Source organism: Schistocerca nitens, chromosome 3 (genome assembly GCF_023898315.1).
Source record: "Schistocerca nitens isolate TAMUIC-IGC-003100 chromosome 3, iqSchNite1.1, whole genome shotgun sequence".
Classification (NCBI taxonomy): domain Eukaryota; kingdom Metazoa; phylum Arthropoda; class Insecta; order Orthoptera; family Acrididae; genus Schistocerca; species Schistocerca nitens.
In genome coordinates, this window is record NC_064616.1 from 872619146 (window position 1) to 872644452 (window position 25307).

General features: G+C 38.8%; 1 protein-coding gene across 2 annotated transcripts in view; it reads right to left on the reverse strand.

Moving 5' to 3' along the window:
• LOC126248910 (fizzy-related protein homolog) overlaps positions 1–24108 on the reverse strand; it is a 125173-nt gene extending 101065 nt beyond the window's left edge. Inside the window, exons 1-3 of one of the 2 annotated variants that reach the window (XM_049950388.1) lie at positions 23748–24108; positions 12857–12997; positions 6193–6315 (exon numbers count right to left, since the gene is read on the reverse strand). In XM_049950388.1, the coding sequence (XP_049806345.1) occupies positions 6193–6315; positions 12857–12997; positions 23748–23783 (300 nt within the window). In that variant the 5' untranslated portion in view covers positions 23784–24108. The remainder of the gene's footprint in view (positions 1–6192; positions 6316–12856; positions 12998–23747) is intronic. The other variant, XM_049950389.1, reaches the window with a different exon arrangement.
• Between the last annotated feature and the right edge of the window lie 1199 nt (positions 24109–25307).

The following is a 25307-nucleotide window of genomic DNA, read 5'->3' on the forward strand; positions in this document are numbered from 1 at the left end:
AGAAAGAGTAAGCACATGAAGATTAGATGGGGGACATGATACTATGAGCAGAATTTACAGGACACCAAAGACCTAAGTCAAAACATGGCACCTGGAATAGACGACATGCCCTCTGAATTATTGAGATCCTGGTGACAAAATATCACAACAAAACGTATTCCACTTGGTACACAAGATATATGAGACAGGCAAGGTACCCTCAGATGTCAAGAAGAATGTTATAAAACAAATTCCAAATAAAGCAGTTGCTGACACATGTGAATATTACCGAACCATCAGTTTAATGAGTCATGGTTGTAAAATACTTACACAACTTATTTAAAGTAAAATGAAAAACTGATAGAAGCAGATGTTGGGGAAACTCATTTTGGGTTCATGAGAAATGTATGAACATGTGGGGCAAAACCGACCATGCAAGTTACCTTAGAAAATCAAATGAAGGAAGGCAGACTTAAGTTTATAGTTTTTACAGAATTAGAGAAAGCTTTTGACAGTGTTGACTCAGATGTACTTTAAGAAATTTTAGAGGAACCAAGGATAACATCTTTTACAGAAGCCAGAGTGCATTTGAAAGAGTCAATGAAAGTGAATGGGAAGCAGTAGTTGAGGAGGGTGCAAGAAAGTTTTGTACCCAACCACAATGTTACTCAATCTGTACACTGAGAAAGCTGTCAAGCAAACCAAGGAGAAATTCGGAAAGGGAATTACAAGTTAAGGGAGAAGAAACAAAAACTTAATAATTCTGTCAGAAATGGCAAAGGAATTGGAAGATCTGTGGAACGGAATGGTTAGTGTCTTGAAAAGAGCTTACAAGATGAACACCAACAAAAGCAAAACAAGGGCAATGAAGTGTAATTAAATCCCAGGTAATGCCAGGAGAATCAGATTAAGGGTCCCTAAACACAACAGCAGCACAAAGTGTAGTGAATCAGAAACTGATAGTTACATTATAATAATGAAGTCCCCTGACCCATTCTTTATCTCTCGCTAATATGACCTCTCAACGTTAATTGGGATTTAAAAGATTATCTTCTCACAAATGAGTAATTGTTCGTATGAACATGCACAATGGAGAATATATGAAGCCTCTGTTGACAGAGTTCTTTTTAAGCACATCATTTAGTTCAATTAAAATTTATAGGGTTTCTGTCATTTCCTTACACTAATCAATTTAAGACAGTTCTGATCCAAGTGAGGTAACTTCTCTGCTGTCAGAAATTTGTGTGTCATCATACTTACGAGGGCTGTCCCAGAAGTACCTGACATAACAAAGACAACACTTTTTTTTTTTTTTTTTGAGAAAAAGCATCTTTATTTCTCCATATAGTTTTCTTTCATCTCAATACACTTTTCCCAGTAGTGTTCAATAGCTTCGATACCCCGATGATTGTGAGCACCATCAAGCCCCACGAAACAGCCATCAACCGTGCAGACTTCACCTCCTTATTTTTTGCAAATCTTACAGCACTATGCCATTTCTTCAAGTATGGAAACAGAAAATAATCAGAGAAGAATAAACCTGGTGAATAGGGTGCATGAGGAAGCAAGCTGGGCCACGTAATTAATAAATGTGTGGACTGGGGCATTATTGGGATAAAAAATAACTTTCTTTTTCACCAAATGCCACTATTTTTGCTTGATTTCATCACTCAAATGCTCCAATATGATTGGATAATACTTGTCATTAAAACAAAGTCCTTCGCAACGGCACTGCCGCACAAAACACCTACTTCTTGTAAGGCAGTAAATTTTACGAAATGACGGACAATGGGTATGGGTTCTCCATTGTCTCCAGCAATGTCCAACTTTTTTATGGAACATTTTGAGGAACGTGCGTTAAACTGGCTCCTCTTCTCTCCATCTTCATTTTATCGATGACACGTTTATGGTCAGGCCACATGGTATAGGAGCTCTTGAACAGTTCCAGCAACATATGACCAGCATGTGCCCAAACACCCATTTCACTATTGAGCCAGAGAAAGAGGGAAGGCTGCCATTTTTAGATGTTTTGGTACAACGATTGCTATAATGAAAGTTCTCCAAGAAAAGGAAACATGACAATGTTGAACATTCACTTGATGAGCCACCATTTGCATTCCTTCCCTTCCGTGGTGATACATCCACCAAAATACGCAAGGTCCTGGCATGACGAGGTATCTACATCTACATCTACACGACTACTCTGCAATTCACATTTAAGTGCTTAGCAGAGGGTTTGTCGAACCACAATCATACTATCTCTCTACCATTCCACTCCCGAACAGTGCGCGGGAAAAACCAACACCAAAACCTTTCTGTTCGATCTCTGATTTCTCTTATTTTATTTTGATGATCATTCCTACCTATATAGGTTGGGCTCAACAAAATATTTTCGCATTCGGAAGAGAAAGTTGGTGACTGAAACTTCGTAAATAGATCTCGCCGCGATGAAAAACGTCTTTGCTGTAATGACTTCCATCCCAATTCGCGTATCATATCTGCCACACTCTCTCCCCTACTACGTGATAATACAAAATGAGCTGCCCTTTTTTGCACCCTTTCGATGTCCTCCATCAATCCCACCTGGTAAGGATCCCACACCGCGCAGCAATATTCTAACAGAGGACGAACGAGTGTAGTGTAAGCTGTCTCTTTAGTGGACTTGTTGCATCTTCTAAGTGTCCTGCCAATGAAACGCAACCTTTGGCTCGCCTTCTCCACAATATTATCTATGTGGTCTTTCCAACTGAAGTTATTCGTAATTTTAACACCCAGGTACTTAGTTGAATTGACAGCCTTGACAATTGTACTATTTATCGAGTAATCGAATTCCAACGGATTTCTTTTGGAACTCATGTGGATCACCTCACACTTTTCGTTATTTAGTGTCAACTGCCACCTGCCACACCATACAGCAATCTTTTCTAAATCGCTTTGCAACTGATACTGGTCTTCGGATGACCTTACTAGACGGTAAATTACAGCATCATCTGCGAACAACCTAAGAGAATCAGATCTATTTTCTGACCTCCTAAGAAGATAAAGCAGATGCTATACCCTGCTAAGGACAGTCTCCGGGGATTTATAACATCCCATCTATGTGCAGAAGCAATTACATCAGGCAGTCCATCCGCACCATTTCCAACTGCTGTGCAGAACATCAATGGCATATTAAAAATCATGAACTGGAGAAATCTGCAGTTGCTGAGCTCAGCCTCTCAAACAAATATAAAATATTGTTTGACAAAAAAAAGTTTTGTCCCAGGCTCCCACATACTGGGATTTTATAATTAAAGAAGCTGTAGAAATAAGAATGTGTGGGAAAACCTTCAGTCATGATGGCAGATATAATCTCAGCTGTACATGCAAGCGAGCTCTCGATGCAGAGAAGAGCCACAGATATTTGTGACAATGTTTATGCCACAGTGGGAGCAGTGGCGCCACCAGTGCAGACATTGACACCATCTGCAACAGCATGACATAACTACCAACCAATCAGAATCTGTCTTTGTGCTTTAAAGACCACCACAGCAGCAATTTTGACAGTCAGTTGCCTCTGATGAAGATGATGGCGGAAACCTTCAAAAGCTCGAGGTTTTACTCTGAACTGACATTGCAGCGAGTCCGAGAATGTTTTATACAATACTTGCCATTGACTGTTTTTCCTTTCTGAAGGTAATCAATGGAAATTATCCCACGCACATAGCTAAAAAACTGATGGCATGACCTTGCCTGCAGATTGCGTGGTCTTTACATTCTTTGAAGCTAATAATTCCCTTTCAGTCCTCTGCTTTGATTGTTGCTTCACCTTGGGTGTGAAGTGGTGGAACCATGTTTCATCCATGGTTATGGGTGAAGACAAAAACTCAGCTTTACTGACACGGAAAACTTAAACATCCTCAGGAGGCTGTTTTCATTTCATTGTGAGTAAATGCGGCACCCATCCTGTGCACAGATTTCTCATGTCCAATTTTTTAGTCAGTATGCAATATGCGGTACTTTTCGAAATGCCAATGTCTGCTAGTTCACGCACTTTTAGTCAATGGACATCCAATACCACTTTCTGGCTTTTCTTCACAATTTCTGGCATTGTCACCTCACCTCATTTGGTCAAACAGCATGATTTTTGTTTTGGCACCTCATATGGCTTTGCTTAAACTCTGCCACTCTATATTTTACAGTTGTAAACAAAGGAGCAGACTGCCAAAGAGTAGAATCTAGCTCAGCTTTAATATTAGTTGGACTAAGACCTTTCAATTGAAAGTAATGTATTACATAATGACGACAATTTTTATCTATGTTTACAAATTCACTAAGTGTGTTTACCAGTGATGGCTGCCAAACAAATACTAAATAATTTAACATTGTTAAATTTCAAACTTAAGCTTCATAAGGCTGGTATTTTTTATCATACTTTTCTTTGTAACAATAACCTTTATCTATACATCAAGTTGGGTACTTGCCTTAAAGAACACACTAGGAATACGTAAATTGTTTTACACACCACAGGTTTCAAAACATAGTTATCCACTGGCTACACAAATTATTGTAGGAAATATTTAACATTATTAGAATTATATTAATACCTTCAGCTGTTGACGGGCGTTGATATATATCGACAGGGACAGGTGAAAATGTGTACCCCGACTGGGAATCGAACCCGGGATCTCTTGCTTATATGGCAGACACTCTATCAAACCTCAGCAACCGAGGAAACAGAGGATAGTGCGACTCCAGGGACTATCTCGCGCACGCCTCCCACGAGACCCACATTCTCACCTTATACGTCCACACACTACATTTGTACTGTCCCTACCCAACACATTCATTACTCGTGGAAGACATTCTTACCAAGTCCTGCAAGAGTTTGGGTAATATGTGTGCACCCGTACAGAAGAAAAAGGTCATGGCCGGTATTGCCAGAACTATATACTTATATGGATATGGTGTCTCTTCTTTTGCACATGTCCGAAAGAACAGACACTGTTGATGACCTGCAGCCATCTAGAACAAAATTAGAATTATATTAATACCTTCAGCTGCTGACGGGCGTTGATATATACCAACGGGAACAGGTGAAAATGTTTGCCCCGAGTGGAACTTGAACCCAGGATCTCTCTCCATCTGAGCCACTGAGAGCACAGGCTAGTGCGACTGCCATTTAAGCAAGAGATCCCGGGTTTGGGTCCCAGTCGGGGCACATATTTTCACATGTCCCCATTGATATATATCAACGCCCGTCAGCAGCTGAAGGTATTAATATAATTCTAATTTCGTTCTAGACGGCTGCAGGTCATCAATGGTGTCTGTTCTTTCGGACATTTCCGAAAGAACAGACACCCTATCCATATAAGTGTATATTTAACATTAGACTTCATGTTGTTGTTGTTGTTGTGGTCTTCAGTCCTGAGACTGGTTTGATGCAGCTCTCCATGCTACTCTATCCTGTGCAAGCTTCTTCATCTCCCAGTACCTACTGCAACCTACATCCTTCTGAATCTGCTTAGTGTATTCATCTCTTGGTCTCCCCCTACGATTTTTACCCTCCACGCTGCCCTCCAATACTTCATGTGTAAGACACAAATGAGGGAATTAAACTACATCTACATTGAAAGTGTGCTCCATTTGGTGCTGTAAAATAAGGATACAGCACTCAAAAATACACAAACCTTAATGTTTGTCTATGATCTTTGTGTATTATTTCCACATTTTAAACTTTAAAGGAGAGACAAAGACTATTATTCAGAGAACTATACATGTATGAACTTAGAAAACAGTTACAAGCAATACCACATGTGATTTCACTAATAAAACATTAAGCACTGTTGAAGTAACATATCAAACATATTCATAAGTCTTTAAAAGCACTAACCAGAAGAAATAAAATGTCAGAAGCATAGTTGTGACATCTGTAGGTATTTTTTTTCCCGTTTGGTTCCCAAAGAGAAAGAAGAAAACCAACATGTAGGTGTCTGAACTTTCATATACGTGTGGAAATTGATAAAAGTTTCAGTTCTTAAGAAGTTTTATTCCACTTCTTAAATGCCAATATACATCAACAAGCAACAAAATTCAACTGTCTGATTAGTACTTGAGCTTGTCAGACTAGGAATGAAATGAATTAATAAACTGCTAAAACAATTATAACAAGAACCATAACACTACAGGTAACCAGCAAGGAATTATATATGAACATACAATGAGGATATTGACCTGACTTACGGAAATCATGGAAAATTTAATCTGCCAGTTGTTTGTTGCTCTGTGTGGGATGAACCGGTCAGGACCACATGAAACACCCATACCTGGCTGAAAGCATTTGTATGGTGATAGGGCCTGGAATTTGAACATGAAATGAATATATAGCTTTGCTGTACACACACAGTATATATGATAAGAAAATACAATCAGCAAAAATTTTATATGCAATACCTTCATATTTACATGTATTGTTGCTGTACTTTTAACAGTTGTTCATAACTTATTAGACTGAAGTAAGGGACTTAATAAATAATAAAGTTAATTAAACACACACACACACACACACACACACACACACACACACACACTGAAATCATCACATCTGCTTGACAAGTCCTTCCAGATGAAATAGCGTATTATACTCAAACTTGTGATCATGCTACCTACTTCGTAAAACTTACATTACTTATTCCAAAAGTTACTCTTGGAGTTAGAAAACAAACTATTTTGCAAAGATAACCTGTTTACATGAAATGTACATGCATTTGCAAGTATGGCAACCATCAGCTGTACAATGGAAAGACGACAATGGAAATTTGTGCTGGACTGGGACATGAACCCGGAGTTCCCACTTTTCGCGAGCAGTCGCCTTACAGTTAAGTTATCTGAGCACAACTCATGGCCAGACCCAAACTTCCATATGTCGTCAACCATGTGTCTACAACCTGCACTTGTACGTTCATTGAAAGTCACTTGCCCAGAGTCGGTGAATAAATACGATACTGCACTGCCAGTGTTGTTAAGAAGAATGACGCAAAGTTCCTTCTGACACGCATGCATGTCCGAAGGAACATTGCATCATACTTCTGACCAACACAGGCACTGCAACATTGTACAAGACATTAAATTTGCAAACTGAAAACATCTTCCTGGTCTGGAAAAGCATAATATTTGTTGTCAAGTTACCTTGTTTAGGTTGTACATTGTAGAAAATTTTAGATGTCTACAGTGTGGATGTTGTCACAGCCTGTCTGGCCTAATCTTTCAATACAACAACATCACTAAAAATCAACTTTTAGTTTAATTCTATGTTGGTAACATGTGCAAGTATATTTGCATGGAACCGGGGACCTAGAAACGACGGAGAGGCTTCGTCCTCGCCGTAGCCCTCAGTGGTTCACAACCCCACAACAGGCTATAGCAATCCACTCACCCCACCGCCGCCCCACACTGAACCCAGGGTTATTGTGTGATTCGGCCCCAAGTGGGAATGATTCCAGCATTCATCTTAAATGATTTAGGGAAAGCATGGGAAAATTGTACCTGGATGGTCAGATGGGGACTAGAATCCCACTCCTCCCAGAACACAAGTTTCAGGACCACATCAGACCAATCTTATAATGGAAGATCCAGCAAGGATTTTAGACACTGATATCACAAAATACAATCATTCAAGATGTAGTGGAACCACTGAACTTGTATTGTCTGACTTGCAGTGTTCTGAGAAAACACTTGCAATATACAGATAGACCATTTGTTGACCATCAATAATATCTACCATGGTTCACCACAGTCCACCTTAGAGTGTTAAAGTGCACAGTAATCTATCCATAAAATAGGCACAGTACACGCACCACTGTGGACTGAAGATTACTTCAGGGGTGGAGTGCCTATGTGCAGTTGCCTCTTAGCCCTCACTCATCTTAGTTCTTTGACCTAAAATCACAATCATTTATTCTGAAATGTGTGTTTTTATCTATAATATCTAATCTGCTGAACATTCATATTGAGACACAACAAGCCACTTTTGTGCTTGCAGAAACTGAAGGCAATATAAGAACTGAGCAGCATGTTATCCGTGCGGAGATAAAGACACTAATACACTTGCACTAGTGGTTACCTATAAGGAAAACAGAGGTCCAGTAAATTGCTGCAAACAAATAAACTGGAGTTTCAGGCAAGTGAAAGACGGGAAAATAATCATACACTAAGAATGGATAACCTTAACTTTTTCTACGCAATACCAGTATGACAGCATATTTGCTAGTAGCATTTATTTCTGTTTTGGTGCAATTTGTACAAATGAGACATAAAATGACTACTCAATAAAGAGAAATTCACTAATTACAGCACATCCTGTGCAAAGAGAAAACCTGAGGTAGATATATGACTCAGCCTTATTTTCCATGTAAGCAGAAGTAAGCACACACACTGGACAAATAACATTTTTTTCCAATGCAGCGTGACAGACACTTTAATACCACCTCACGTCTTTGATGTGTAAAGGCTGTCTGGTGTGAACCTCATAATTAAAGTACAGGAAAATTCAAAGTTAGTCTCAAGTCATCCAGGAACTGTCCGTTCTATGAATCCTGTTCTGCGGACAAATCACCTGGTCCATGTATGCACGACAATTTTCTGCTTCACACACACACACACACACACACACACACACACACACACACAGAGGGTATTCTGTGCAAGCCATTAACAACATCTTAGCTGTACTTACTCACTGGTAGGTTTTAGTATAAAAATACCAACTGTCTTTAATATTACACAATTATAAAACATACCCCAGAGTGGTGAGGTCTTTTGCATCATTGATGTTTTCTGATTCCCACGGATAATAGTTTTAAAAAAAATGTAATTCATGTTGCAACAGTCAGCTTCTACCCAGAAGTACACACACAATTTGTTGTGTCTGCTGCTATGCTTTAATGATAAACTGTAACTAAGTGATGCATAAAACTCAATTTGGAATGCAAAACTGACTAGTCATGCAGCATAAAAAATAAATAAATAAATAAAACAGGTTCTGTCACTTTAACAAAATAATTCGGCTCAATCAAATTTATAATATCGATAACATTAAAATTACCATGTTTTGGAAGGACAAGTTTTTACCTTCACACTCAAACCACAACAAGCATCAGAACACTTAAATTCCCTCAACAGACCTCTTATCAGGCACCATGTCCATAGTGCCCATATGGTATCTTGTTGTAATTTGCAGCATCCTAGATCAACAGCACATGTCATGGCTTCCAAGAGATTGTTTTCCAGCTTGTACAATAGAATGGGACTAATGTGTACACTATACATGACCATCTGTAGTTCAACACAGCCAAGAGCCATCTCATGTTTTCATTGAAGACCCCCCCCCCAGTCTCCACCAGCCAATAAAGACACACATACAAACTAGTCAAGGATTATCTGTAACCCATCATATTGATATATGTAACTCACATGCCATTAGTGCATAATCTGGAGGAACATTATATTTTGCGACCATGCCTATTGGGGTACTGCAATTCTTCATTTGCACTGAAAGCTAGCATTACAGTTTATAGCATTACCACAAACCTTTTAAAGAAATAATTTACTTTGATTGTTTTAACCTTGTTCACTAAAATCTCAAATTTAATACTGTACATTAAAATTTCCAGTTATTCCAACAATCCAGTGTTTTACCTTTACTCTGTGTATGTGGCACACTGAGACCATCAATTCCTACAGGTGGAAGCCCTGTAATGTGAATGAGCTTGGCCATTGATGATTTGTCAAGGTTACACAATCTAATCATGTGTTTATGCTCTTTATATCTTAGTTTATAATTTATTTGTGTCTACCCTGTATATCTAGTATCACATGCGGTGTACTGTATATTACACACACCTGATTTATCATATTTGATTGTTCAACTTTTCAGGTTGTGTCATAACTTGTATACCAGCATGTTATCCACTTTTAAAGGCTACTTGAACATGATACGGTTTGAGAATATTTGGACTTTCTGCAAGATGCTGCTGTAATGTAGGAGCAATATAATTTCAAAATACTGTCTATAAGTTGTTACGAGGACCTGTTTCAGTTAAACAGTGCATAAATAAAATTTTAAAAAATTATAATTAATTTACTTGCTTACTCACACATATTAAGATTATTAGAACAAGATGAAAAGAAATAGATTACACACTGCCTTCTCCAATATATTTTGGAGCACTTTTGAGCGTGCATTTTGAAAACAACAGTACCTAATTAGTTTCTGAAAGTACTGTATTTAAATCTACCTACTTCAAATTTTATTAGTTACTCAGAGTTTCATTTATTTTATGTCTAAAGTCAAAGGAAATCAGCTTATAACAGTTCTATGTACTTGACTGTTTGATCTAATTTATCTAAAAATTGACAGTGGACAGATAGGAAAGTTTATTAATTACACACACAGCAGTCCATAAATGTGGCAAAGTTCAGAGATCTATGATAATTTTGATGTGTAGCCATACCACTCTTTAAAAGTAAAAGTAGTGTGCCAAGCAATAATTACTTGCTATCCAGAGTAATAAATCTCTTAAATTATGGAATATAGAACTAATAATAAGCTTATTCCTATAAATTTTTTTAAGCAAATCAGTGTGCTACAAATTTACAGGTATTTTTAGTAATGATGCTGAAAGTATTCAATGACATAACAGCAATATATAAGGGTATTAATTCTCAACTTATAAAAACAGAAAGCAGAAGCAAAAGAATGCCATAACCTTAGCAAAAATGCATGTTTGGAGAACAAGGACACTACATATTATTGTAAGCAGAAAGGTGTTAACAATTATGACCTCACCATTACACCGCAAAACCTTATTTATTACAAGCAGTTTATGGAGTTTACAACCTATAGCACAAAAGGACTTACTTATATGAACTACAGATCTGAACTAATTTTATGCCAGACAACATTTCAATGACAACTCACATATAAAAACTGAGTCAAGGACAATACAAATTACCCACATACTTTCAAAGGCCTCTGAGCCCTTTTACTCCAATATGTGAGGGAATGCTGAAAAGTACTGCCTTCTAATTTTTTATTCTGTTCTCAATTCAGGTTGAGGTATTACATGTCATTTGGTTGACTTTCCTGCTTTGTTGACATGAGTTGCAACACTGCCATTAGAAGGCTCCAAATTGTAGCATTTAACATGGCAATGTGTAACATAACTATTTCAGCGGGTGAGAAACAGCAAGCTGTAACCGAGCTTCTAACTGCACAAAACATGCTTCCAAATGAAATCCATAGAAGAATGAAAGCTGTTTACAATGATGATTGTATTGACATCAATAATGTCCAACACTGGGTTGTTCATGCTCGTAATGAAGGAAATGGTAGTGCAACTTCAACAAGCGTAACAGAGCTCAGAGCGAATGACCGCATACAGCAACCAACAAGACTCATCAGCAAAACTGTCAGATAACACAGACACAGCTCTCAGTAACAGTGGAATTTCATGAGGGAGTGTACAGGTCATCACTGCAGAACTGCGGTACAGAAAACTGTGTGCATGGTCGAGGCCTCAAACGCTCACTCCCGGCGTGAAACAGGAAAAAAAAAACTAAACTCCACCCAGATAGGTCACGGAGGCCCAACATTACCGACCGGCTGCCATGTAATCCTCAGCCCACAGGCATCAGTGGATGCAGATATAGAGGAGCATGTGGTCAGCACACCGTTCTCCTGACTGTATATCAGCTTACAAGACCAAGTATGAAACAGACGATACTGGAAACCTGTCAACAGTTTCTTATTCATTTAACAACATTTTGACAGGTGATGCAAGTGCAGAACACCACTTACATCTTAAGTATTTCAAAAACTTACAGAACACCTTTGAGGACTTCACTTTAATGGTAACGAAGTGGTGCAAGCAGAGGTGAGATTATCAAAGTCATTTACAGTGAAGGTACCAACAAACTGGTCTCTCACTGGGAGAAATGTGTTCACTACCATGGTGACTGTGTTGAGAAATAAATATACAGAAATGGAGAATAAAGCTGTAAAATGTTGATAAAGTTTGTTTTATTTAAAAAGATTTATAAGTTTTCAGATAAAAAATTCAGAAGCTTTACTTTTCAAAATAACCTCATAGTTTCCTCTTACATTTCTACTTAAATCTGTTATCTGGTTGACAAATAAAAATGTTGTCACTTTGGTCCCACTTACCAACTGTTGTGATAGCACGTAACCTCAATGCACAGGATGTAAAAAGCTACAGACACAAAATTTTTGGGTTTTTAGAGAAAATAAAAAGAAACTCGACAAACATGTCATAAATGCACTGTTTCCTCGCTAGGTGTCCATGAAGGTTTTGACACTAATGATGTTCAGAGATGCTCTTCAAACTGTCACACGATGAATATGGTTTTAGAGATGATGCTAAAAGGGTTGTCCGTTTACAGTAATGTACAAACTGGCATCTGTGTGTTAATGACTGCCTAACACACTGCCAACAACCAAGTGTTTTGTGAATAATGGCTACAGCTTCAGCTAAATGGGCAACCAGCTTTACTGAGGCATTTATCAACATCTCATACATAAAACACTTCATCTCCCTCCATTAAAAGAAGCCCTTAGGAGGCCAGTAACATCTCTAAAACAATATTCATAACACAGCAGTTTGAATACTGTCTATGAACACTACTAGCATCAAAACTTCATGGACCCCAAGCAGGGAAATGGTGCATCTATGACACTTCTGTAACACAAAAAAGTGTTTCTTTTTATCTCCTCTAAACACTAAAAAATTTTATACGCAGGTTTTCTATACCCTATATAATATCTCATTATCTCTATTTAGGAACGGATATTATGAATTAATTACATTCAGTAAACACTTACAGAATCAGGGTGTGTGAATGGTGTACTTGCACTATTAGGTGGACTGAGTGGACTTCTAGTTGATTTCTCATTTCCTTTAGGTATCCACACCAGTCGTTTCTCATAATCGTGGTTAAACATTCTGATATGTTGTCTGCTATCCTGTAATAAGGAATAAAAAGCAATTATAATTAGAATGTGTGTAAGCTTTTCCTGCTTAGTGTATTGCTTCCACAAAAACTGCAGATATATCTTCCTCATATCACGATTATTTAATGTAAGATTAATTTTCTCCCAGCAGCTTGGTAACACCTTTTCTATTCACATAGAAGAGTTCTTTTATGCCCTCGAAGTTTTTCTTTTTAGTTCTACTTTTCATTTCTGTCACATTTCTGTTTTCACATATCAGTATTTCCTTCTGACTAATATTTAGAATCAGTTTCTGTAATGCTACATGTCAGGAAGCTCATTATTCACTCTAGCTCTTATACCAGTTCAACCGTTACTGTTATATCAACGATAAAAAGGACTCAGTGAATTATTTTGCAAAGTAAGAGTCCTCTTCACCCATAATTCTTGAAAGTTATTGAGAAAACAACAAAAGCATGTAACACTCCAATGAAATTGAGTATTGAAACAATTCTCTTTCTAGTTTTATATTCCTGCAATCTGAAAGGATATGGATGTGATCAGAGTTGCCAAATCTTACCAACTGTGTACAGCTGTCTGCCTGCAGCAAATTCCGTGTAAGAGATCATAATGCCTTCATAGCATCAAAGAGTGCCAAATAACCTGGTCATTAAGCTTTTATGGTACCTTTGTGAAATCAGATTCCTATTTTTATGAAACTGCAGTTGTTAAAAGCATAATGCTTCAATAAGAATCTGTATGTCGATAGGGATACGTATGTAGAAGATATGTGCCAGATTGTGCCTAACAAGTAATAAATCTGGTAGTGAACTACAGAATGTGATGCCACCACATAATGAAAGTGACCTTACCTGTAGGGCAGTGATGTGCATTATTGCATCAGCTTGAGTGAAGTCACACTGTCAGAGTGCTGCTACACGCTCATGCCAGAAGCATCGTGGACCGTTAGGTTTTCTTCCCTTACATGTGATAAACTTCGACAATGGACCAAAAATACCTCAGGCAACCATCTGCTCATACAAATTCTAGCATGGAATCAGACAAAAAATTTTCCTTTCCAACAGGTCTCTCCTGCATTTCAATAGCACTGATGACCATGAACACTTGGAATACAACAGGTGAATGCTATTTCCCAGAGCACATTATTCAACATTATACAAAATGACAACACAGTGTGATGGTCAGGAATGCTGCTGGATCTATTGGGCAATATTGGTTGTAGTGAACAGTGGTTATTCTGAAAAACAATTGTTATGTAATGGAAATCGAAATGTCTTGAGTTTTTTGTTATTGTGGTCTTCAGTCCAGAAACTGGTTTGATGCAGCTCTCCATGCTTCTTCATCTCTCAGTACCTACTGCAACCTACATCCTTTTGAATCTGTTTAGTGTATTCATCCCTTCTTCATCTCCCAGTACCTACTACAACCTACATCCTTCTGTTTAGTGTATTTATCTCTTGGTAATTAAACACAGTGAGAGGTCTTCCCTCGTCCAACAAAACAACTTTTTCAGTTGTGGTAAGCTGAACTTGAATAAAAACTTAACAGCTGTTAATTGATGACTTATTGACACAACTGGTTTCACTGCATTAAAGCATCTAGAGGTAATACCACAAAGTAAAAACAAAGATGTGACTAGAAAGGAAAGCACCCTTGTAATCTATAGTCATTACAAGAGCTTTGCTTAAATTATTTGAAATATGCCCTTTTCGCCTTGCTAGGCTACTGATCGCAACAACTTTATAACATGCGCAGCCACAACCAGCGAAACTGGTTGTGTCAATGAATTATCAATTAACAGCTGTCTGCAGTTTTATTCAAGTTCAATTTACCATGGTTGTCCACATTATAGAGCTGTTGTCATATATGAAGAAAGCCCTGAAATGTTGTTCTGTATGGCAATGTTTATTCTTTTCCAACTAGATGAGAATTCATTGACTCAAAAATGTAATAAAGCTATAATTTATTGTCACTGAAGCAATTACAATACACATTTGCTATGTTAATGCAACTTTCAATATTGAAAACGTCCAGTCGATTTTAACTTAATTTCTGCAATAGTATTTTCATCATATTATCACTTTAGAAACATAAGTTGAAATATCAAGTGATTTATTAAACAAAGAAAAAATTGTGACTGTGAATGTAAGACAACAAAAGCAAACACTTGCAAAAATTTCATGCTGAACTTGTATAATGTGTTGTGTTGGCATAAGAGCCAACACCGTGTTACTAGTGGAGACCAAAATGCACGCATTTTAGCTCACGCAGGCTGGCGTGAGGAGGGAAGAACTAGACTGATGTGAGGTCTGTAATACGACAAGGAATTAGAATTCAGAAAGGGGACGTAATTAGTTTGATACTTAACTTTAATCTATTAATGATGAACGTCGCTCTTGACGGTACATGATTCACAGTATTATCTGTTCAGAATACATTCATAGTAACCGAATATGGCGCCTTGCTAGGTCGTAGCAAATGACGTAGCTGAAGGCTATGCTAAACTGTTGTCTCTGCAAATGAGAGCGTATGTAGACAATGAACCATCGCTAGCAAAGTCGGTTGTACAACTGGGGCGAGTGCTAGGGAGTCTCTCTAGACTAGACCTGCCGTGTGGCGGCGCTCGGTCTGCAATCACTGATAGTGGCAACACGCGGGTCCGACATATACTAACGGACCACGGCCGATTTAAAGACTACCACCTAGCAAGTGTGGTGTCTGGCGGTGACACCACATAATGTTTACAGATTGCAATACACAACACACATAAACAAAACTCAATTATTCAAATTTACATTTTGTATTTTTTCACATACACTATCTGGGTACTCTTATAAAACTAGCTCTTTCAGTGATAAACGTAACATAAAAAAATAAAAGTTTTCATAATCCATGAGGAGCAACAATGAAATTTTCTTGAAACCTGCTTCATTTGGGAACAAATTCTGCCTCTCGTGGATTAAAAATATATATTCTTCAGAACTGTGATATTAGTCTCTTTCAGAAACCATCCTGTTATTTCTTATTTCATAAGCATCTGACAAAGCTGCAGAGTGAAAGATTCTGTCTGAAAACAGTGGGGACTGAACTTTCTTACAATATGTTACACTGTTACCTGAAGGGGAAAAAAAATAAATTGACTCACTTAAGTGTAAGAAGACTGCTAAGTAAACACTATGCTACACTTGCCATGAATACATAGCATACTGATAGACTTTAAAAAGATTGTCTTTAGCACAGAAAAAGTTGTTCTCAGACAAGAGACGTCAAAAGTACATAGCTTCACTATCGATAACAACATGCATATATAGTCTACACAAAAGGAGATGGAGTCGAATTTCATGCATACATGCTAATGCAGCCTCATTTTGAGACCAAGCATGTACATTTATGTTTGCTGTTTTCTGTAGTGTTGAGGTAGCAGAATTTGTATTGCATGTTTGGTTGATTATTAACATGTGCCATTTATACCTTGCATAAATGATGATTGTTTTGGATTATGTCTTGCGTCAGGTTTTGGGATCACTGTCGCAAATTATCTAGTCGATAAACATAACGCAACCAATACAAACATTACAGATGAGGTGGTGTACAAAAGGTCCTGAAATATGTTAATTAAAATTATTACATCTTGCCTACGTCTTATTCTGCACCACCATCTTAAAAGTTGTCTCCATGGGAGGGAATAAACCAATCATAATGTTTCTGCTACTTTTGGAACACATCCTGAAAATCTTTCCTTGTTAAAGTGTTTAGCAGGCTCTCTGATTCTGCTATATCAAATCTTTGTACCATCAACGATTTTTCATCTTGCAGAGGAAGAAGATACATGGATGATGATGTTTGGTTTGCAGGGCACTCAACTGCATGGTCATCCTCGCCCATACAAAGTCCCAGTTTTTACACAGCCCAATTTTTTGTTACTCAGTCCAATTTAGTGACTGTCACGAATGATGACAATGACGACGATGATGATGATGATGATAAATGATGAGGACAACACAAACACCCAGTCCCTGGACAGAGAAAATCCTCAAGCCTGCTGGGAATCGAACATGGGACCCTGTGATCGAGAGGCAGCAACACTAACCACTAGACAACGAGCTGTGGACAAGTTACATGGAGGTAAGTCTGCTGAGTATGTTAGTGGGGAATTGCAATCATCATCTTTCAAGGTTACCTTTGACTTGTCGATCTTTCTTTTATTTTGGGGAGGAGGGGGGCTGTGGTGAAAATGGATTGTTCCACTGTAACAACTACTGCTTATTTTCTGGATCATAGTCATAAACCGAACTTTCATCACCAATTACAACCCTCGAAAGAAAGTCTGGACTGTCCTGAATCAGATGCAGCACAAATTTCAGCACAATCTTTCCCTGTTCAATTTTTCTGACAGAATACGTTTTCATGTACCATAATTTATTCCCAACGTGTTGCAGAGGTCTCGGATGATCTGCAGCCATTTTCCATTTTTGAAATGCTTATATCAATGGAAAGTCTGTGCTTGATCCAAAGTTTTGTCTCGAGAAGCTTGCTTCAACATTTGGTGTGTTCCTACAGCAGTTTACCCAAGCACAATTTTATACAGGCACACTGCTCTTTCAGGTAGTTATCACAAAATTGCAATTTTATGGAAAGACAGCAATGGAAATGGGCTCCAAAACAAGTAATCAAACCACTTGGCTTGCAACCCCCTGCCATAAATATTCAAGAAGGGTATTTGGGGAGACACCTAGCAGTATTTCAGTGCAACTGCAAAAATTTGCACACTAATTTGAAATTTCAGGAACTCTCAGATAGCACCCGGTATGATGTCACAACTGTGCTTCACAAAATTACCACATTAAAATCACCGGCACTGCAATCCACTTGTATCATCTATACATAGCAGACAGCATGGATGCGTCAGATTGGATTCCAGATGGTGCTGTAAGATTGATGAACCTGTGCAAGCCTTTTGTGATTGACATCCATTGGACTACTTGAACGCCATATACTTTAAGTGTAACTGTTTTGTGCAGATGACTAGTGTGGTGTCTTGCCCAGTCGTCCCCTATAGGGTGCCTAAGGGATGCAGTGTTCTCGGAATGCTCTACAATTCAAGCAATTTGTTGTTTTATTTCAATAAAGCAGATTTGACAATAATTAACTTGAATGTACTACAAATTACCACAAGTGATGGGCAACAGGCAATATAATTCAGAGTCCTTGGCTATAAGCAATGTTCCCGCAAGTTTGACACACAGTTTTTGGATCACTAATAACCGTTCTCCTAGCACGCTCTGCTAGGCGGTGGTAATCCTCTGCGTATACTCCACTAATGTCCGGCCGAGCTTGCAGGAGCAGCACTTATATTCACTTCAGCTAGATGTCGCTCCTATCATGGTGATGTCCTGGTCAGAGCACTACTGGCCAATGTAGTTTCACCACCGTCTTTGGTCTTGCGTTCTTCTTCTTCTTCGTTCCGGTGCTTGTGGTTATGCCAGAACATTCCTCCCCACCCAAAGCAATGAACCGTCGTCGTGTAGGGAGTACGACCACGGTGGGGGAGGCAGGAGTGTGGGCGCATCGTCGGGCCAGGAGCTGTGGCTGCAGGGGATTTCAAGCTTCCGGCCGTGCCCCGCCATCTGGACTGCGCTCTGGCGGAAACATACCCCGGAAAATGACCAGAAGGGTACATGTCCACCTACTGCTGCCATGAACCAGATGAAGAAGGCAGCGACTGCTGCAGTGTAGGCAGGTCCAGCTCCATCGGTAGAATGAGAGTGGGCAGAGGCTCCGTCTCCATGGGGTCATCCAACGGAGTCGTGATGATATCCTCTGGTGGCTGCTGTGGCCGCACTGTTCTCAGGATCTGTAAATCTGGGGGAAGAGATACAGAAGGATCACTCTGCACATGACATGAGGGTGGAGCAGTGTCCAATGCGGCAGCCGTGAAGCAATTCTGTCGGCGATGGTCCATCTCACGGATGCAAATGATAGGATGCAAGAAACAGTTGCAGTGCTTGATCCCTGGTGTGTGTGGTGCGAAGTTTGGCCAACTGCTGCTTGAAGGTTCTGACAAAACGTTTTGCTTTGCTGTTTGACTGTGGATGGAACAATGAACTAGTTAGATGCTGTACACCACACATTCACAGACTCTTTCAAATTCATGTGATGTGAACTGAGGGTCGTTGCCTGACACTATGACTTCAGGCAAACCTTTGAGACAAAAAACAGAGGACAACGCCTGAACTGCACTATGTGATGTTGTAAGATTCATTGGCACAGCAAAAGGCAACTTGCAATATGAGTCAACCACAATCAAACAGCAAGTGTTCCAAAAAGGTACCGCACAGTGTATACGCACATGTTGCCATGGTGACTGCCAAGCAGAGAATTTTTGTGGCACAGTGGACTGATTTTCCGCACACGCGTGACACTATGACGTCTTCTGTTCTATAAGGGCATCCATACCCTGCCAAGTACAGTGTTGACACGCTGTTTCATACGAACAATCCCCCAGTGTTCTTGGTGAAGTAACTGCAGCACTTCTTTATGCGAAGCTTTAGAGATCAACACACGTGACTGTCCACTGTCATTTTGAACAAGAATCACATCTTTCTGTACAGAGGTGCTATGCCGACGCGCAAAGTATCGGCACACTACAGAGTTCTTTATGCTATGCAAGGAACGACGCCAAGATGTGCGAATTTAAATCAGCTTCTGTGGCTGTGCAATTTTCCGATAGCTCAGTAGAAAAGATTGTCACAATTCAGAATCCTGAGCATCGATAAGGCAACAAGATGCAGCGGAAGTGTCAAAAGTTTTTATCAGGGCCAATTGGAAGACATGCAAGTGCGTTCGCATTACCATGTTGAGCTGTTGGACGATACACAATCTCATACTAGTATTGAGACAACAACAAAGCCCATCTTTGCAATTTTTGGGCAGTTTGTACAGTAACTGGTTTCATCGGATGATACAAGGACTGCAAAGGCTTGTGATCTGTTACTAAGCAGAATTTTCTGCCATACAAATAGTGGTGGAATTTGGTGACACCATACACAATAGCCAAAACCTATTTTCAATTTGTGGATAGTTACACTGAGCTTTGGACAACACTTTTGATGCAGAAGCAATAGGCCTGTCTTTATCATGAATTCTGTGTGAAAGCACTGCACCGATTCTACAACAGGAAGCGTCTACTTGCGATACAACTCGTTTGGCAGGATCAAAGTGAACTACGCATCAATCACTGAGCAATACATCTTTAAGTTTCTGAAAAGCTTCTTGGCACACATCTGTCCAAACAAAGGGGACATTCTTGCGATGAAAGCAATGTAATTGAGCTGCAATTTTTGCAGCGTTCAGTATGAACTGAATATAATAGTTCATTTTTCCTAAAACTGACTGCACTTATGTGATACTGCGAGGAACTGGATGTGGAACGAACAATTTTACATGCACAGGAAATACGGAAGCGTCCGATCCCGCCCGTCTGCTTTGACCCATGACGTCACAAATATGGCGGAAACAAAAACAAACACACACACTTTCCACAAGAAGCCTAATGACACTAAAGGGACAAGCGCGGGAAATGGGGTGTTTTGGGTGAGGGGCAAACTAAATATAAACAAATTTAGATGCCTTGCGTAGCTACAACGTGTAAGTGAAGACAGCCATGCATGAATACCCACCCACCTCCCCAGGGGTCGTAACCCCTGCAACCCATAGAAGATAAAGATGCTTCAGTAGCTGATTAGTGTTTTTTGTCTTAAAAAAAAAAAAAAAAAAATCTCACGGGATAGAACGAACAGATCAGAAAGATAAATATAATAAACTAAAACAGAAATTGGAGGAAACAGATAATTAAAATAAGTAATAAGTGTTTTTAAATTAAAAAAAAAAATCTCACGAGATAGAACGAACAGATCAGAAAAGTAAATAAAATAAGATAAAACAGAACTGGAGACAGCCACACTCAAACCAAACTCCGCGCCGTCATGACGTCACACACGACAACACCCTTACGTCACGGGTCAAAGCCGACGCGTGGGATCAGGCGCTTCTGTCGACCCCATGCACATTACACATTAACATATGCATGCTGATAAGCTACAATTTTTTTAGTACTGTTGAGAGTTAAGAATTCCCACCCATCACCTTTTACCTATTACAAAATTAGAAATTCTTCTATGGAATAGGAGGAATTGTTAAGGAGAACCCTATTCAGTCTGCTTTCAAATTTAACTTTGCTGTCTATCAGATATCTTATATCAACGTGTAAGTGATCAAAAATGTTGGTGGCATCAGTGTGCCCCCAGTTTGTGCTAAAAATAATCTTAATGTAGAGTAATGCAAGTTATTTTTTCTTCTGTTATTGCAATTTTGTAGATCATCATTCTTGTTGAACTGCAGAGGATTATTTACAACAAACTTCACAAGGGAATAAACAGACCTTGAAGCAGTAGTCAAAATGCTCAACTACTTCAACAGGCCTCTACAAGATGACTGTCGGTGAGCACCACATATTACTCTCAAAGCATGTTTTTGAGCAATGAACACTTTCTTTCTCAACATTGAGTTACCCCAGAACATTATTTCATATGACAATACTGAATTAAATTATGCAAAATATGTCAAGTTATTGATTTCTCTCCCCCCAAGATTTGTAATGATACTACTTGTAAATGTGGCTGCACTAAGCTGTTTTAGGAGTTTGAAATTGAGTTTTTTCCATTTAAATTATCATCGCCATGGACACCTACAAATTTTGACATCTCAACCATAGTTATTATTTCCTCACACTTTGTTGCACTTACCGCTGGTGCAGTACATCTAGATGTGCAGAACTAAATATGATGTGTCTTTTTGAAATTGAGAATGAAACCATCCACAGAAAAAATATTTTTTAAGAAACCAGTATATTTATGCAAACAATTTCTTTGTATATGTTCGGATGATAAATAGTTTCCCAATTTCTGTGGAGAGAAGTTATGCCGTGTGTTCTGAAATACGATTCAAGGGTGGCGATATCATCTACAACACTATGACTACACTCATTTGTCACAATTAGTTATCCTTTATGAATTCATTAGAACAGTGTATAATGCTGCTGGAACTTTGAATTCACAATAAGTGTAAGTGGAGATTCTGACACCAATGTCCATTTACTACTAAGGACGTGGTTTAATTCATGACTACTCAACACAAACATTGTTCAGCCATTCCATTAACTATGAATAATTTGGATCTGTTATTAACCTAAAGATTGCTTTGACACTTTGATTATTGTTTCACTTAGCACGTATGAATGGAGGTGGATTATTCAACATTCTTCATGTGCTGTAGGTTTTGTAGTAGCCTTTTCTTTACAATGTGCTTTTCTTTCAATACTTCACTTCATTCGTTGTCAACCTAAACTGTTGACTGTATGGAGATCATCATCTCAGAATGAAACAAAAGCCTTGTAGAGCATGTGCACATTTCACACTTTATTACAGGTCCCAGGAAGGAAGTGGCAAACCACTTCCACTAACATCTTGGCACAGGCAACAATGCACAATTCCTGCTTTGCCACATGTGTTCTCAAATGAGTATGACAATGAATATTCCTTTTACTGCACAGAGATACACAACACTCTGAAAATACTAATCAAAATGGATGATCACTGGAATGTCAGTACTACCAAAAAATTGACTCTTTTATTTTTACAATTGCACTTCCAAACACTATGCTATTGACAGCATTCGATTTAATACCGTCGAGGGTCAAAAGTTTGGTGAAGTGGCCAGGTAGGCATAAATGCATATTCCAATGTTTCCATACCGCCTTCCACTACCAGTATGGCAAAACATTAGGACATGGTAGTCTCTCAACATATGGCACAATTTTAAGTGGCCATGTGGTGTCTCTCAACATTGGTGGCTGGTCAGTTCTTACACACTGGCTGTATAGCTCCCAGGGCTTTGTGGCATTCATCAATACAGACTGTGTCCTGGGATGCCGAGATTCAGGTGTGAAATGTTGCCCATGAGAGCAGTTGTGTATGGTAAATGGTAACTAATGACGCCAGCATGACTTCCTGTCCCATCTTTGATGCCTAATCTTCGATCAGCTGTGACCCACAAGTCCCATCTATCCATTGTCATCTGGCTTTGGGGGTACATCAGTTGCAGCAATTATTACTAATGTATGACAGCCCAAGTGCAGCCTTCTATAAAACTAAACATCTAATGCAGGTAAGGTATTGCATAGAGCATCCCGATGAAGCTCTTTTCACCATGGATGCAGATGATGCTTACTCACAGATGTGTTATCAGAGTGCCAAGTGTTATCACTGGGGGCTTGCTTTAGTTGTACACACACACACACACACACACACACACACACACCATAGATGGTGTATGCTGGGACTGTAATTATACCATGAGAACGATTCATCTTTACACAGGTTGCAGTTAACACAGCAAGGTGAGAATGCATAACACAATCACTCTAAAATTAAAATTTTTCCTTGTGTTTTATATCTTAAAAAGTACCGTGATAACAAAAATTACAACCGTTCTGCAATGAGCTTGTTTCCTGAAGATTACGAACAAGCAGAACAGGCTAAAGCTTTTAAAGGGGTCAATTTCATGTTGTATTTTTGGTTACTTTTGTCACATACTGGAAATACAGTCGCACCTCGGTTTCAGGATCAATTCAAATTAAGGAAATAAGTTTACTAGAGAGGCAGTAAACAATGCGAAAGCAGAAATACTTATCTGCAAAACATACCTTTACACAGCCGTTCACATTATCGTTCTCCGTCATCCAGGACACTCCTTCTTAACAAATTATTCACAAATACAATGCCTCAGAACTATCACTTCACCTGTATATTACATCGACAGTCTCTTTTTGAGATTTTTTGCAGCACTGAGATGCACTCACTCTTTAACAAAATTCAATTTCGTTCTGTTCATTTAAGTCTCTCCATACACTGCGCATACATGTTATAATCAGTTTACGAAAGTTGTCTGGAATGTCTTGTCTCTACAATAACACAGATGACTTCTCGCGAAATTCAAATCCACGTAAAAATATCTCCATACGACGCCACATACACACAAACACATACAATACCAAAGACGCTTGCTCTGACGTTACTCCTTCGACCATAGATACTAATATCTATGGTCGAAGCGTTACTCCGAAAACCACAGACTTTACAAGCCGAGGATAAATAACAGCAGATCCACGGCCGCCTGTATTAGAGGCCGGAGTCGTCAAGCTGACAACGTCGTAGCCTGTGGCGTCAGTAGGCCGGCTAGCGTGACCAGCTAGGCCGAGACTGAAGTTTAGATTTTGTCGAATGCAGACGACGTGTCAGATATAAATACGCAATCACTTCCTTTTTTGTAGATTTGGTCCCTATAAATAACACAGCAACCTAGAGAAGCTAATTTCTCGCAGTATCACGCCGACTTTATGTCGGAATTACGCATTTTATTCTCGTTTCCTTGCAACGACGAACTTTTCAATAACTCACATGTGCTTCATAACAGTATATTATGACGCTTCTTACCCGAGATTTGGAGATACAAGTTCAGCAAACAATTTTGAGAGGTGCCTACTAACATTATTTGCAGACTTGCAATTATTTCAATCTGTTATTTGAAATGTATTATCATGTTCCCTCCTATATAAATGACAAACTAATATAAAAGTTTCTGACAGCTGCAACATATCTTTCACACCTTTATATATGAGGTTGGCATAATAACAATAATTTTTAACAAACGTTTTTGTGTATTGTTCATTACTATGTTCGATTTTTTTTTAAATCACAGATCATGCACAATCTACACATCTTTCTGAGTCAGAATGAACTGGGGACCTTGCTGTAGGATTTGCATAAGAAGCATGACTGAAATTTATCAGTGCATTAAAGTTTATTTCATAGTGGCCACCTCCTCCTTGCCAGTACTAATCGGAGCATTTAAGGATTGAGGTTATGGGTAAGAAAGAAGTTTAATAATTTTGTGTCAAAAGTTATGTAATGTTTTTAATTTTCTATTAACTCCCTCCTTCTTGGAACATATTAAACGATCATTTTGGAGTTTTGTATTATTATTTAACAATATGTCACACATTATGGAAACCAGCTTTTTGTAGGTATCAGTAAGTGGCCTTCCACAAAGACATGAATCTGTTAGGGAATCAGTAGGGAATCTGAACGCTGAGATGTAACCCTCTGCCTTGCTGGATTCGTAGTTGCTGTTGCAACCAGTAACACATTTTTCTGGCATCTGCAAATAGAATGATGCATTAATTGCTAACATCAAAATACTATTA